The sequence below is a fragment of the Sturnira hondurensis genome, unplaced genomic scaffold, assembly GCF_014824575.4.
Source record: "Sturnira hondurensis isolate 20B ecotype Veracruz unplaced genomic scaffold, ASM1482457v3 Scaffold0024385, whole genome shotgun sequence".
In the NCBI taxonomy this organism is placed as follows: domain Eukaryota; kingdom Metazoa; phylum Chordata; class Mammalia; order Chiroptera; family Phyllostomidae; genus Sturnira; species Sturnira hondurensis.
This window is the reverse complement of record NW_028097016.1, coordinates 2070795-2085416: the sequence shown is the minus strand read 5'-3', so window position 1 is coordinate 2085416 and position 14622 is coordinate 2070795. Positions and strand designations below refer to the sequence as shown.

Here is a 14622-nt window from a genome sequence, read left to right as displayed (position 1 = left end):
TATTTCTTTTGTGAGTGGAGTTGTAGTCTTTGACACGCCAGGAAGGATTACCATAGGCTATGCAGAAGACACAAAGATGAAGAAACATATACTTCATTGCACATGATTTGGGATTCTTTTTGCTGATGATGAACCCTGCTGTGGGTCTGGTGTCACAGAAGACAGCAGGGCACATCCAGGCCACTGGGCACCACACAGAGCCCTCACCACGGCCTGTTCAACCAGTCAGGCTTCATTTCCTTACAAAAGTCTTTTCCTTGCCTTTGGAATGACCATCGCCAACAATGGTCAATGGGGAGAAAGTACACACATAAGAACATAACTTTCTTTCCATTTCCAGATTCTTCTAAATCAATATTGTTCTTGGCAATGTCACGTAAGCTGAATTATGGAAAGACATGAGTCCCCAAAGATACTGACAGAGAACAATGCATCCACAGGTGATTGACCCTTGACACATCTCTCAGGCTCTCTCACCTATTTCTTTTCTTTTAATCTCAACTAACTTTGTTCCTCCATACCATCTCTGTTTAGGCTGACTTGGTGTTTCTGCCCTAGGAAGTGGTCCTCTCCCTTGATTCCACCAAGAGTGACACATTGACATCATCCCTCAGCTTTCCAAGTTCCACATGCACTCGTGGCCTCTGTATTTGCTGTTGCCTCTGCCTAGACAACTTGTCCCAGGAGGTCCCCTAACTTACAGTGTTCACTCAGGCAAGATGAAAAGTCCCCATCTGATAGCCCTCCTGGACCTCTTTGTAGGATGCTGCTGCCCTAGTGGTTGTTTTGTTGTTCTTTACACAAACACTTTTCTTTTCTCTTCTATTCAGTTGTAAGCTTGTTTGTTACTTCTGGTTAGAGGGAACGTGCACAAGTGCAAGGTCCTGCTTGACTTGCTCCTACAATGGAATCTGTGACACACAACACAGGGCCCATCCTAGGAGATTCAAGGTTTTTAGGAGCATGGATGGATACATCAATGGGTGGAGGATGGATGGGTGGGTGGATGAGTGGATAAATGAATGGATGGAATAGATGAATTAGTGGAAGAACTAATGGAAGAATGATACCTCAATTTAGCCCTAATTACTGGTTTAAGGCCTTGATAGGCTCTTTACATCAATTGTCAGCCATCCTAATGGAACCAGAATGGGATCTCATGTGCCCATTTTACAAAGAAGAAAGGGAAGCTCCAGATAACCAGCACTATAACTTGCCCAAGAACATGTCATGACTTGGGGTTGCATCCAAGGTTCAAATCTACAGCTGTACAAGCCCAGGTTCCAACCCTCTCACCTTTCAGCACTACCTTCCCCGCCCCCATCTTTAATTGTACCTCTCACATCACCCATTGAATCAGATGGGCAAAAGCCCTAAGGAACTAACAAAAACTAAACTTAATTTTATAATATTGATTTAATTAAATGAGAGTGTTTTCTGAAAATAGCCTTCAAAGGAACTAACAAAAACTAAAATTAATTCTATAATATTGACTTAACTAAATGAGAGTGTTTTCTGAAAACAGCCTTCAAAGAAGGTGAGAAATTGTTTCTATTTTCTTCTTCAAAAGCACCTGCGTTGAAGTCTATGAGAGAGGAAAGTCTGTGAGAATACATAATGAGGACCACAGTAATAAGAAAGCAACAGGGATGGCAACACAGACTCACAATGTTGTCATTTGCCTTATTATTTTGCAAGCACTTTGATGCTAACTTCATCTAATGTCCTCACCATTATTTGAAGTTCCCAGATGTTTGAGGGTTTTCAAGGCTCTGTCCCCTCAGGTTGTATGAACAGAGGCCACATGGTCTGGGTCTAAGATTCTCTCAGTCCCTTCCTGGCCCAGGACCAGGTTTACCCTGTGACTCATCCTGTCATCTGTGGGAGGATTAGGGCAGCCACCAGGGGAATAAAAGGCTGCATTCTGGACAGGCATCTCCAACTGAGCTCCTCCTTCCTGCCACCCCAGAGTGACCAGCCCACAGCAGCTGCCTGAACTATGAAGCTGGTGACAATCCTCATGCTGACTGCCCTCCCCCTGTACTGCTATGCAGGTGAGCACGGGGACGGTGCAGACTTTGCAGGAGGGCTGTGCTCAGGGCCCCTGTGCAAGTACTGCTGCTCCCCAACCCCCAAGCAGAGCAGCCCATTTTTCTAGTGTCAGTGCTGTGTGTATGGGGAGTTGGGCGGGGGGGGAGGGGTGGCAAGGACAAGGAGGCAGATGCTTTAGGGCTAAAAGAAAATCTTAGGTCCTCAGCTGAGTCTCCTAGAAATGAGGAGTCAGACCCAACCCACCACCTCTTTGAGTGTATGTCCCTGTGGGGAAGTAAGATGACAGCATCACATTCAGGCCCCACACGAAGTTCATACCTATGTCACTGAGCCTGCGTTTGCCTGCTTTTGTCCCAGGGATTGGCTGCGGTATTTTGGATAATGTGGTCAATTTGACCATTGATCCTGATGTGAATGTGACTGGATACATCAATCAGGTCCAAGACTTCTTACCAGGCGAAGAAACTGAAAAGGCCTTCACACTCATGAAGGAATGCTTTCTCCATCAGGGCAAAGAAACTCTGGAGAAGGTCAAAGACTTTCAGGTAATTTTGGTGTCTCCTTAACTGCACTTGAACTTCAGGAAAGGACACGCATTCTCTCAGTTTGTGACAACTCTTTGGAAGCATATGATGGTCATGCTTGTCAGGACGATTCCTTCCATTTTATACCACAACCTTCAGTGCACTGTCAAGCAAGCCAGGTGTGCTAGCACTAGTGTGTGGATTCCTTGACTGTGAGTTAAGGCCCCAGAGTGACACATGGAAACCATGGCTATGAATTTCTCCTCAGTGGTGAACGAGGGGAAAACAGAAATCAGTGGTTTCACATGAGGCAGTCTTTTGATGCATGACGGATGTTCTGTAGAGTTTTTTACAGCTCATTCCCTGCCCTAACATATGGTTTGCAACATTCCAGGGTAACCACCTGGACATAAAGCCACAGCACAAAGATAAAATCACTAAAAAATTCCTGACACAGGGATAGCATGGATGAACCTTGAGTTACTATGAGAAAAACAATGAGCCAGTCACAAAAAGACAAATATCACATTTTTCAGAGTAGACAGTCTTTTAGACATGAAGGTTGAAGCATGGTTTCCAGGATGGGTGAGGAGGAAATTGGCAGATTGGAAGGGTCTGCAGCTACATGTCACTGAGATGAGAAGGTCCTGGAGGTCAGGTGTGCTCCCAACTGAATGGTCTTCACACGTTTAGCTGTGCTTTGAAAGTGGTGAAAGAGTAACATTTGTATGTGTGTTTACTGTAATTTAAAATATTTCAGTTTACCAGCCCCTTCCATTCAAAATGATGAAAATTTTCTTTAAATCCTCGGGTAAGCGAGGAGCACACACCTGCAATGTGTTGTCGACCACAGGGGCTGGGTGTCAGGATGCATGGGGCTGTTGGCTCTACTTCTACTTTGGGGGAACTCACAACTTCACATCCCTCATTTTTTGGTAAATTCTTTTTTTAAGATTTAATTTATTTATGTTTAGAGGGGAAGGGAAGGAGAGAGGGAGAGAAATATCGATGTATGGTTGCCTCTCGTGAGTCCCCTGCCAGGAACTGGGAACTGGCCTGCAACCCAGGCATGTGCCCTTGGCTGGGAATTGAACCGTGATCCTGTGTTTCACAGGCCCGTGCTCAGTCCACTGAGCTATACCAGCCAGGGCTACATCCCTCATTTTTGGACTGAGGTACTAAAACTGAAACACAGCATATTGTTGGCTAAAGGGGAAATATGCAGATAAAAATCACCAAGGGAAGTAACCAGGTTGGGACAAGATGATCAGTCATGGTCACCTGAAAAAAGGAACAAATGCAATACTTTCAGCTTCTCTTCCTGCACCAGCTCCCTGTCAATGTGTGGGGACCAACCCAGGAAAACAATGAGGTGGCATGTTTTTTCTTCACTATGTTCCTTGGTAAAAAGAAGTGAGATGTAAGTGATGTCTCTGTTTTTGTTTTTCAGCAAGCAATATACAGTAGCTTTTGGTGTGCTCAGTACTAAGTTCCACACGACCTCAGAGATTGTCCAGAAACTGGCTGTTCATGGGTAGAAGCCACAGCTTAGCTTTCCTTCTTTGTCTTGGGATCTATAAATGCAAGACAATTGTTGAAACCTCACATGCAATTTAATTTCAATAAAGCATATGCAAAACTACTGTTGTTTCTAGGTTTTTGGATAAAATGGAGGCTTTAGGGAGGCTCACACATGTGTTGCTCCCACACATGCACATGCACACCCACCAGGACACGATAATTGTTTACAGAACTCAAGGACAAAATGCTAAGAATCTGAAGAGCATCTTGTCTCTCACTACCCACAACCCAACACTGATCCTGTCACTGGCATGTGACTGTCCTTTCTGTCCCTGGCTCCAGAACCATTGGATCACTATCAGGCTCTCAGGTCCTACTTAAGGATGGCTTGCTCAGGTCCCTGGGTCCATGATAGGTCTGGCATTTTTCCTTAGCCTTCTCACTCTCAGTATTCTCTGTGCTATGCCAGAAGTCTCTACCCAGTGCTAAAAAAGACCCTCACCATCTATGTGCATGAAACCTCCACCCAGTGCTGACAAAGATCCTCACCCTCAATTCAAACCCATAAGTGGAAATCCTCACACCACAGGTGAACCCCTATGGGATAAACTTTCCCTAAACAGCAAATGAAGGGCATCTCCTCCTCCTGACAGAGCACTGAGCCTTGCCTGAAGGTCCACGTTCCACACTTGGGTTCTGACTATGTTGGGCTTACCTCCTGGGACAGTCAGGCATCTGTGAAGGCCCCTCTAAGCCAAGTGGTGGCTCAACTGTTCCTTCTCTTTAACCCCTGGAGTGTGTGCTCCCACTGAACTTGCCACCACTGCTTACTGGCCACCTTCCCAGCAGGCATCAGGCAGAGTGTGCATTGGGCATTTTACGCCTCAAATATGCTTTCACACCTTCCCATTCCCCTCACATTATTTGGATCCCCTTCACAAGAATGTTTGTTCCCTGGTTCATTTATGGATTGATCAGCTACTCTCCTCCATGCCAACCTTCTGCTTTTTCACTGGCATGGATAGGACATATTTGGCCATGAACATTTGCTCAGGAGCAACTCCCCCATCCAGAGTCCACACACACCACCACTTGGCACCAACACTCTGGTACCAATGCTTCCCTGCCCCCATCGCCAACATTTTTTCCAATACACCAGTCAACCTTGGTCTCTGGTTATTGCTGGCGTGTCATCATAGTCCACATGGTTCAAGGTAACTTTTCCAAGTGATGAAGGCAATGCCCTCTCGCTGACTCCCCCAACTATATCACAAGACAAGAGGGGCTCCCAGGAAACATGTGAACACATAAAGATTCCCATAACTGCACTAGGGCAGCTCAGATGTGTCCTGAGGCAGATAAGGCCAATGTGGCCGAGGAACCAAGTCTGAGGAGTTGGGGGTCCTTCCTGGACTGCCCAATCCAGGGTCTGACCTGCTGTTCTGCACTCAGGCTCTGGGGATCCTTGAAGCTGCCTTTGCTCGGGATCCTGAGGGATCTGCCTTCCAAGCCAGAAACCAGTCCAATGAAACATGGCCATTTCAGAGGCTACAGTCATACTTCATCTTCTCACTCCCCATCACAGGCTTTCTGTGGCTCCCTCCACAGGTCCACTCCTAGTTCGATAAGTGGACCCCTTTCCAAATGGAAAACATCAATCTGTGAGAAAAGGCCAACTTCTGCGTTTATGTGGAAAGCACCGAGACCGAGCAGGGCCCACGAGTTCATAATTAGCAGGTGTGTGTGCAGGAGGTGTAAGAAGCAAAATGTTACAATGTGAAGTGTGGATCCAAGGACATGGTTCATGTGTTTGGGCCTATTTTGTCACCAATATAGAGGTGCTGTGAAGAAGTGGAAAATATTTTCTGTTATCACCTATCGAGCCTTTGATACTTTCAGCCTCTTCTGTATGCATTGATATAAAGAAAAATAGGAGTTCTGGCCAAGATGGTGACATATGGGAATCTTTATAGGTAGACATGCTTCATGTCCTCACACAATCAGAAAAGAAAACCATGTATTTAAGAACAAAAAACAACCAGAACTACCAGAAAAGCAAACTAAATGGAAGCTTGACAACCAAGGAGTTAATGAAGCAACAATCATTAGATCGGTGGGAGTAGCAGAGATGTGTAGCCGGGGAAGAGAACACCCATAGCAAGATGACCTCTTGTAGACCATACAGTCCCACATTGGCTTGTGGATAAAATGTGAGTAACAACTGGGGAGCAACAAAGCCCACACAACCCAGGGTTCCATAGTGGGCAAAATAAACCCTTAGAACCTTTGGCTGTAGAAACCTGTTGGGGCTGTGCCAGTGGGAGAAACTGCGAGTATCTTGAAAGCATAGAGAGAGCCAAGGAATTGCCACTGTTGCCTCTTCATCCCCTTCCCCACATACACTCCACAAAGCAGCCATGTGCATTGCCCCAACCAGGAGAATACATAAGACTCTGCCCTTACTACATTAACAGCTATGATTAATATTAAAAAAATATGAACCAAAGAAGATCGAATCAATGAACAATAAAATTACAATAAACTCACAACTGTCAACAACTGAAAGTTAAAAAACTAAGCAAACTACTAGAACAGGAATAGAATCACAGGAATGGAGATCACATGGAGGGGTATTCATCACGGAGGAGGAGGACCAAGAATAGGGAAAGCTAGAAAAGAGAAGAAGTATAAATAGTAGGTACAAAATAGACAGAGGAATGGTAAGAATAGCATAGGAAATGAAGAAGCCAAAGAACTTATATGTATGGCTCATGGACATGAACTAAGCAGTGGAATGCTGGAGGGAATAAGGGTACCGGTAGATGTGGATAAAGGAGAGAAGGAAAGAATGAGACAACTGTGATAGCATAATCAATAAAATGTAATTAAAAGAATACACAAAACCCCCACAAGTTTCAATGGTACATATTTGTTATTACAATAGTAAAGATGGGTTAATATTTTTCAAGAAATTATAACACTTTAGTGGAACCTAAAAGTATTCATTGCCTAATTCCCAGTTGGGTGTCACCTGGGGGAAGATTCAACCCACAAGGGAGCTGAATTGTCTCAAAAAAGGCCAGGGGTCATCTTTGGTGTAGGTTTAGCATGGGAATAAAGTGGGGGTATGAGCAGGAGAGTAGTAATAATTTTCACCTGCAGACAGGACTCTGGGGACTGGCAAAGGGAGGAGAGTTGAGGTCCAATCTCAACATTTCCTGCTTTGCTTTATTCCTGTGAAACATATGTGTGTCCCCTGAACCTGAGTACCTGTAGGTCATGGTGGGAACAAGGGAATGGGCCAATAGCCACTTGCAAAGAGAGTCACACAATTTAAGGTGCACCAATAATCCCAGTAATCACTTTTTGTGAAAGGTTCTTAAAACTCAAGGTGAATGTCATATATCAACTTTCAAGATGAAAAGAGGATGTGGCCTTGCTTTCTCTGAATCACCTCTCTCACTGGCTCAGTTCCCCTCCTGGCATCTTGGGTCCTAGACAGAGAATGCCCAGAGTGGAACCCCACCAGCTCTGGAGAGCAAGACAAAGTAATGTCCCTGTCCCTTAGAAGTTTTCATCATCCTGCTGTGTATTTACCAGTTTGAAGAACAAAGCCCCAGGCAACTCCTGGAATGTCATCCTGAGACCTTAGGAAAACGTGTTCCTGTCCATCCTGCCGAGGACAGAGTCAGAAGACCCTGCATGCCCTGGATAAGTAACACCCATTCCCACCCACCATCCTCCTCTACCCTTAGTTCCAATATCCCTTATTAGGGTTTTAGCAGCACAGTAACAGTGACTCAAAAGTGATCATGAAACAGTACAAAGAGTGATTGAAAAGTAATGATCTTATCTTAACTGATAGAAACCTTGGTGGGGGCCAGAGTCAAATTCAGAAGCACACTCTGTTAGCGCTTAGGAGAAACAAACATTCCTGTTGGCCGAGTCAGTTAGACCCAATCTGCTATTTGACTTAGGAGTGAGGTGATTCATTCTGTATGACTTGGTGTTTGTTTACATTTGCTCCCCACTGATAGTGTAAGAGCTCACATTGACCCCCAGACACTGTGTGCAGCACGTTTCCTCTATTGATCCATTTATCCCAACACAAGTCCTCTGAGGTCAGACCTAAAATATCATCTGTACTTTACAAATGAGGAAAGTGGGTCTAAGAGGGTCAGCACCAGCTGAAGATTCAAGTGTAGAAAATTGCAGATCTGACCTTGAAGCCACTATTCTTGGCCCAAAGTCAGACCTCTCCCCACTAACCAAGAAATGCAAGTGTTCTAATTTGAATCATACAGACCACACTTTAGAATTCAAAACTGAGCACACCTGTCCAGCTAGGACTCTGGTAGGGGCAGCATTGAACCTGTAGAATTATTTGAGAATAGTCAAAATCTATAAAACTGTAAATGTTTCCTTTAGGGACAAGGTGGCTCTGGGAGTAAAGTTTCAGGATTTTTACTGAAGACACTGCACATTTCTGTAGACCCATTTCAGTATTATGTTGCTGGTACTGTTTCTGTTGCCAATGTCCCACTTTTTCCACAATGTTATCTGGTGGGAATGGCTGAGTTACAGAAGAGGAGTCACTTGTTCTGTGCTGAGTGTGGATTCAGCTCACGTGAGAAATTTTTATCAGTTCCAATAGGTTATTTTTCAGTTGATTATCTTAAATATTTAATTCATCAATTCATTTTTAATTTAATCTTTATTGTACTTTTCCCATGACTAGTTAGTCCCCTTACACCCATCTGCCCCTGGCAGTCAGCACACTGGTGCCCACATCTACCAGTCTTCATCAATTCATTTTTCAAAAATTTTCAGTTGATGGCATGCTTATTGATTTTAGAGGGAATGGTGGCACGGAAAGAAAGAAAAACATCAATGTGAGAGAGAATATTTGCTTCTGCTATGCACTCCAACACCAGGTTGAAACCCGAACCTAGATATGTGCCCTGCCCAGGAATTGAACCTTTGACCTTTGGGTCTAAGGGACATCGCTCCAATGATCTGAGTCACACTTGCTCCGACTCAGATCATTTTATGTAGATTCATTTTTTTGCCTGAAGAGAATATTTCTTACATTTTGCTACTTCCCCTTTTTAATAGACAAGTGTTTTAGGGCTGTTCAGGTTCACAGAGCAATTGAACAGCAATTCCCACATTCATACCACTCCCAAACATGCACAACCTTCTCACATCTACAGCCCCACCAGACAAGGACATGTGTTTCACAATTTATGAACCTCTATTGACACATCAGTATCATGTGCAGCCCATAGTTACTATTAGGGTTCGTAGTTCTGTTGTATATTCCATATGTTTGGTGAAATGTATAATGATGTGTACCCACCCTTACAGTGCAGACAGCTTTGCTGCCCTCCAGTCTCTGTGCTCCACCTACTTTCACTCCCTCCCGGTAACCACTGAAGACCACTGACTGATCTTTCAGTGTCTTCATGGCTTTGACCTCTCCCAGTGTCTGCCATAGCATCATAAACCCTGTAATCCCTAAGGGCCTGTGAGATGCTGTAGCAGGTCAGTGGGAGAAGCCTGGGTCTAAAACTAACCCTTGACCTCAAGATGTATTCTGGACAGGCATCCAGGAGCACTAGGCTCCAGGTCAAGGCAACAGTTGTTCAGAGTGTCCATCACAGAGGACTGTGTTATTGGTGATACTGTTGAGAACACTGAACCTTGGTGATAGTCAAAAGCAGTGGAGTTATTTTCATTTTATTATCATTTCTCAGTTCTCCACACACAGCACACTGTTCACAACACACATCCCTGGGGGCACTACTACTGCCCCACCCTCTGACCTCAGCACATTCTGCACCACGTCTCCTCTGCTGGCCTCTGCACTGCACCCAAATGTCACAATAATAATCCACTATTTTATAATACACTGCACAAAAAAAGGTAGCAAATGATGGTACACATGTGTTCTGGAAGAAAAGGAAGATTGGAAACCTTGAGGAACACACACAACAAATCAAATGAATTGCCACCTTGCTCCTGTGTGCAAGCAGTGAGTTTTCCAAAATACACTGAATAACATACTTGAAGGCGCTGTTATTTTTTTATTATTGCATGTGCAGTGCACACTTCCTCTTTTACTCTCTCCACAAATTCCCTTAGTTCTTTGGACATTTTAGAAAAAAATTTATGTCTTTTCTTCGAGAGGGGAAGGGAGTGAGAACGAGACAGAGAGAAACATAGATGTAAGAGAGAAATATTAGTGGGATGTGAACATCCCCAACTCGGGACTGAACCTGCACACAGCCATGTGCCCTGAACAGGAATCCAACCAATGACCTTTTGCTTCACAGGATGATGCCCATCCTACTGAACCTCACCAGTCAAAACTCTTTGGTCTTTATTCAAGTGTCCGTTCTCAGAGGGGACAGTAGCACTGTTTAGATCTTCCCAAGTCTTTAGATGTCTGGTTCAGTGGAATACAAGTACATTCTCATTTTTGCTTCACTCTTCACTCTGTTGCCATATAACAGGCCAGGGAGTCTCCAGAAAACTCCACTGCACACCTGTGAGAGAATGGCATAGAGCAGAGATCATAACCTTGAGGCTGTTGTTGACATTGGTTTGTGCCAGACCCCCGGAGTCACAGGATGCAATCAGCAGTGGCATGTAAGTGTGTGTGTGTGTGTGGTGACATTTGTGCTGTGTGCCATTAGGCAAAGGCCAGAGAGCAGACTTGCCTTCACAACTTAAACATATGAAGTGGATTCCAGGTACACATGTGCGCCTCCACTTCTAAGGCTATAATCGACGTTCTTACATCAACAAGTGTACACAGCAAAATGTTGCAAACTTTTTTGGGGGATTTCAAAGAGTACTTTATTAGATAAAGTTAGTGTAAACAACATTGAAATCAATAAAATTCAGAGAAAACAGTAAAAGCATACTTTCTAGCTCTAGTAATCACATTTTAATCACAAATAGAGTAAGGTCTCAATTACTACCTAAGCAAACACTCTTCTCTCTGGCCCTATTGCAAACCCAGGCAGGAAACCAGGGAGTTATTAGAAGAAAGACCAATGTTGTATCTGTGTTTGAGGATACAGAAAGGTAAATGGCAACTTCTGACTATGGTCTCAGAACATAGCCACAAGAACAAAGGTAACTTGACTGATATGTCTTGCAGTGGAGTGTACATTAGTAATTTTATCCACGCATTAAAATTCTCCTTCTATTATTAAAAGAGTAATTGGTCTTCATGATGATAAATTATGTTTCACTGTGTTTTGTGTGGATTCCCCCTCTCAGAACTGCTTCTAGGGGTGTTGCTCCTCTGGAGACAGCTTCCTGAGATACCCACTTTGCTTTCCCTGACTCAGTTTGGTCATTAAATTGCAAACAAAATGTCAGAATACAGAACAGGTTAAAGGTCCCTACCTGGACTCGGGGTGAGTCAACTCTCCCCATAGTTCAAAACCCGATGCCACACTAAGTCAATGGGCACTACACTTGGCCAAGAGCATTATTTACAACTTAATGTGGGATCCTATGAGTAAGACATTTTTATTTTTATTTAAGCTTATTAAATTATACCTAGAAAAGGAATCCTAAACTCTGAGAGTGTTTGTGACCAACTGAAACACAAGTGTGCCCTTGCAAAATTCCCCACCTGCCCAGGTTTAAAATCTATACAATCTGACTTCAGTGTGCTATCCTGCATAATCATTTTAATGAAGAATTGTGATTGATGTTAAGGGCCCAGAGGGGTGGGGGCAGCTGGCAAATGCAGACTTGGATGCTGTCCATGGTTTAGAATTCTCTGAGGGCCTGCAAAGGGTTCACCTGCATTTTTGAAGATGCCCATTTAATACTGGCCTGTGTCTTGTCCTATTTCTCTGTCTTCACCAAGGATTTTTCTCAGATGCCTTCATCTACCATGACAAAACTGGCAAGTTGGACAAAGCCATACTCTGAGACCTCTGGTATTTAGTGGAGTGCACATAAAATGCCATCACCTTCTGCACTACGGCATTCCTCAAGTTCTTGGTGGTCCATAGGAGAAACATGGCCCTGCTTAACCTAAAGAAAATGAGCTCCCCCAATGGTTCTGCACCTCACTTTTGACATTGCTACAGATGCTGAACTTGTAGAGGACAATGCGCTATGGAAAAGGGAGAGTCTGCAAATTCTAAGTGTCACACTAAAATAAGAAAATGGAATAATTTTAAATATTTCCAAAGATAAAATCAAGTACTTCCACTTGCTGACAACATGGTTCTTTCACCATGTTGGAAACAAGAGAAACAAGAGAAACAAGAGAAAACAAGAAACAGGAAACAAGAGACAGGCTCACACAGAACAAGAGAAACAAGAGAAACAAGAGAAAACAAGAAACAGGAAACAAGAGACGGGCTCACACAGAACCACTGAATGTGCTCAATAATATGAGGAGATACATTATAAGTAGCTGAATACATGCTCAACATAAAAAAATACATCAAGGATGTTGAAGGAAAATGGTGGCGGAGTAGGATGCAGCAACTCCAATTCTCGTACCCCTGGGAGAAAATCCTGGCAGATTTACTGAAGAACAGTGAAATCAATTCCCCAACTAACAATTCCCCAGCATTTATGAAAATAAGGGACCAGAGATAGTGACAAAACAGACAGCTACAGGTCGTTGGGGTCTCAGGGACGCGAGTAAGGATGGAGGCGGCCAGGCCAGCAGCAGCCATTGGCCAGTGCGTAAAGACCTCAGAGCTGCGCCTGCTGCAGCGGTTGGAACCCAGATGCTCCCTTCCATCTGTGCCCAGTGACAGGGGCATCTGCCACAGAGGACTCATCGGGAGCCTGGCACCTGTGAGTAAAGTCAAAAGCAGCAGCGGCAGGACCAGCAGCCATTGGCTGGCACGTAAAGACCTCAGAGCTCCTGCTGCCACAGCTTCCAGGGCCCAGAGACTTCTGTCTATGGCCAGCGTCGGGGCGTCTGACATAGAGGACTCATCGCGAGCTCAGCACTTGTGAGTAAAGACAAAAGCGGCAGCAGCAGCAGCAGGGCTGGCTGCCCTCAACCAGCCCTTAACGCCTGGGAGCCACTGCTGCCGCTGCATTAGGGGTGTAGAGGCTTCTGTCTGCGGCCAGTGCCACAGAGGACTCATAGGGAGCCCAGCACCCAGTGGAGCACTGGGCCAGCTGCAGGGTCCTTGGAAGAGCTGGCTCCCTCCCTCACCATCTAGGCAGGACTGGGTGGTAGAGACCTGCCTGCCTAGATGTGCAGGGAGGGTGGCAAGGACAGGGGGCCATGTTCAGTTGCGATCTCTGTGGTCGCCAGCCCACCAGACTGCCAGCCCAGGAAATTTGAGAGGAGCATTGTCCTAACCAGTCAGCTTGGGGATTGGGCTGGGCTGAGAGGCATGCTTTCTGGAGAAGTTTTTACTGGAAAGTGGACTGAGGTGTTCTCCTGTGAAAGCAGCTTGACTTGCTTCTCACCCAGCCACAGGACTGGGAAGGACCAGTACCAGATCCCGAGGGACCCAGGCAGCCTGTCAGGTGGGCAGGCGCCAGCACCCAACTCTGGTAGCCTGGCTGGTGGGAGGATGTGCGCCTGGGCCTACAACCCAGGCCACAGAGGGGTCCCGCCGAAACCAGAAAAACCAGATTGGACAGTTTGAAACCAACAAGGAAGAAGTTTTCTTTTTTAACTTTTTTTTTACTTTTTTAAAACTTTTTTTAAAACTTTTTTTCAGTAATCGTATATTTTTTTAATTTTATTATTGCTGTATCTTTCAATACTCTATTCCTCTCCTTTCTTTTTTCCTGTTTTAGTCCTTCTTCCTTTCACCCCAAACGTATTGCTTTTCCCTCACTTCTCTTGCCCTTTTGTTGTGTTTGTTTGTTTGCTTGTTTGTTCCTTTGTATACCACTGTAAATACTTCACAACACATCTCTTGGGTCTTAGCCCACTTTACAGGTTCCTGAATTCTTTTTTTTTTCAATTTTTTAATTTAATTATTTTTCAAGTACAGTTTTCTGTCTATTACTCCCATCCCATCCCACCCCCCATCCTCCCCTCTCCCTCCCATTTCCACCCTTCTCAGTTGTTGTCCATGTATCCTTTATATAGGTTCCTCTAAATCCCTCCCTTATTTCCCCTGAAATTCCCTCCCCTCTCCCCTCTGGTCACTATCAGCCTGTTCTCTATTTCAGTGTCTTTGGTTATATTTTGCTTGCTAGTTTGCTTTGTTGTTTAGCTTCCTGTTAGAGGTGAGATCATATGATATATGTCCTTCAACACCTGGCTTATTTCACTCAGCATAATGCTTTCCAGTTCCATCCATGTTGTTGCAAAAGGTAGGAGCTCCTTCTTTCTTTCTGCAGCATAAAATTCCATTGTGTATATGTACCATAGTTTTTTGATCCATGCATTTACTGATGGGCACCTAGGTTGCTTCCAACTCTTGGCTATTGTAAATTGTGCTGCTATGAACATTGGGGTGCATAGGTTCTTTGGGATTGGTGTTTTAGGGTTCCTAGGATACAATCC

At 44.5% G+C, this 14622-nt stretch overlaps 1 protein-coding gene across 2 annotated transcripts in view; it reads left to right on the top strand.

The window, feature by feature from the left end:
* The first annotated feature begins 1923 nt into the window (after window positions 1–1923).
* The window catches only part of LOC118981587 (mammaglobin-A-like), a 40851-nt gene continuing 28152 nt past the window's right edge, over window positions 1924–14622 (top strand). The window contains exons 1-3 of one of the 2 annotated variants that reach the window (XM_037038390.1): window positions 1926–2054; window positions 2410–2597; window positions 4027–4218. In XM_037038390.1, the coding sequence (XP_036894285.1) occupies window positions 2000–2054; window positions 2410–2597; window positions 4027–4065 (282 nt within the window). In that variant the 5' untranslated portion in view covers window positions 1926–1999 and the 3' untranslated portion in view covers window positions 4066–4218. Of the gene's footprint in view, window positions 2055–2409; window positions 2598–4026; window positions 4219–14622 lie in introns of those variants that run through there. The other variant, XM_037038391.1, reaches the window with a different exon arrangement.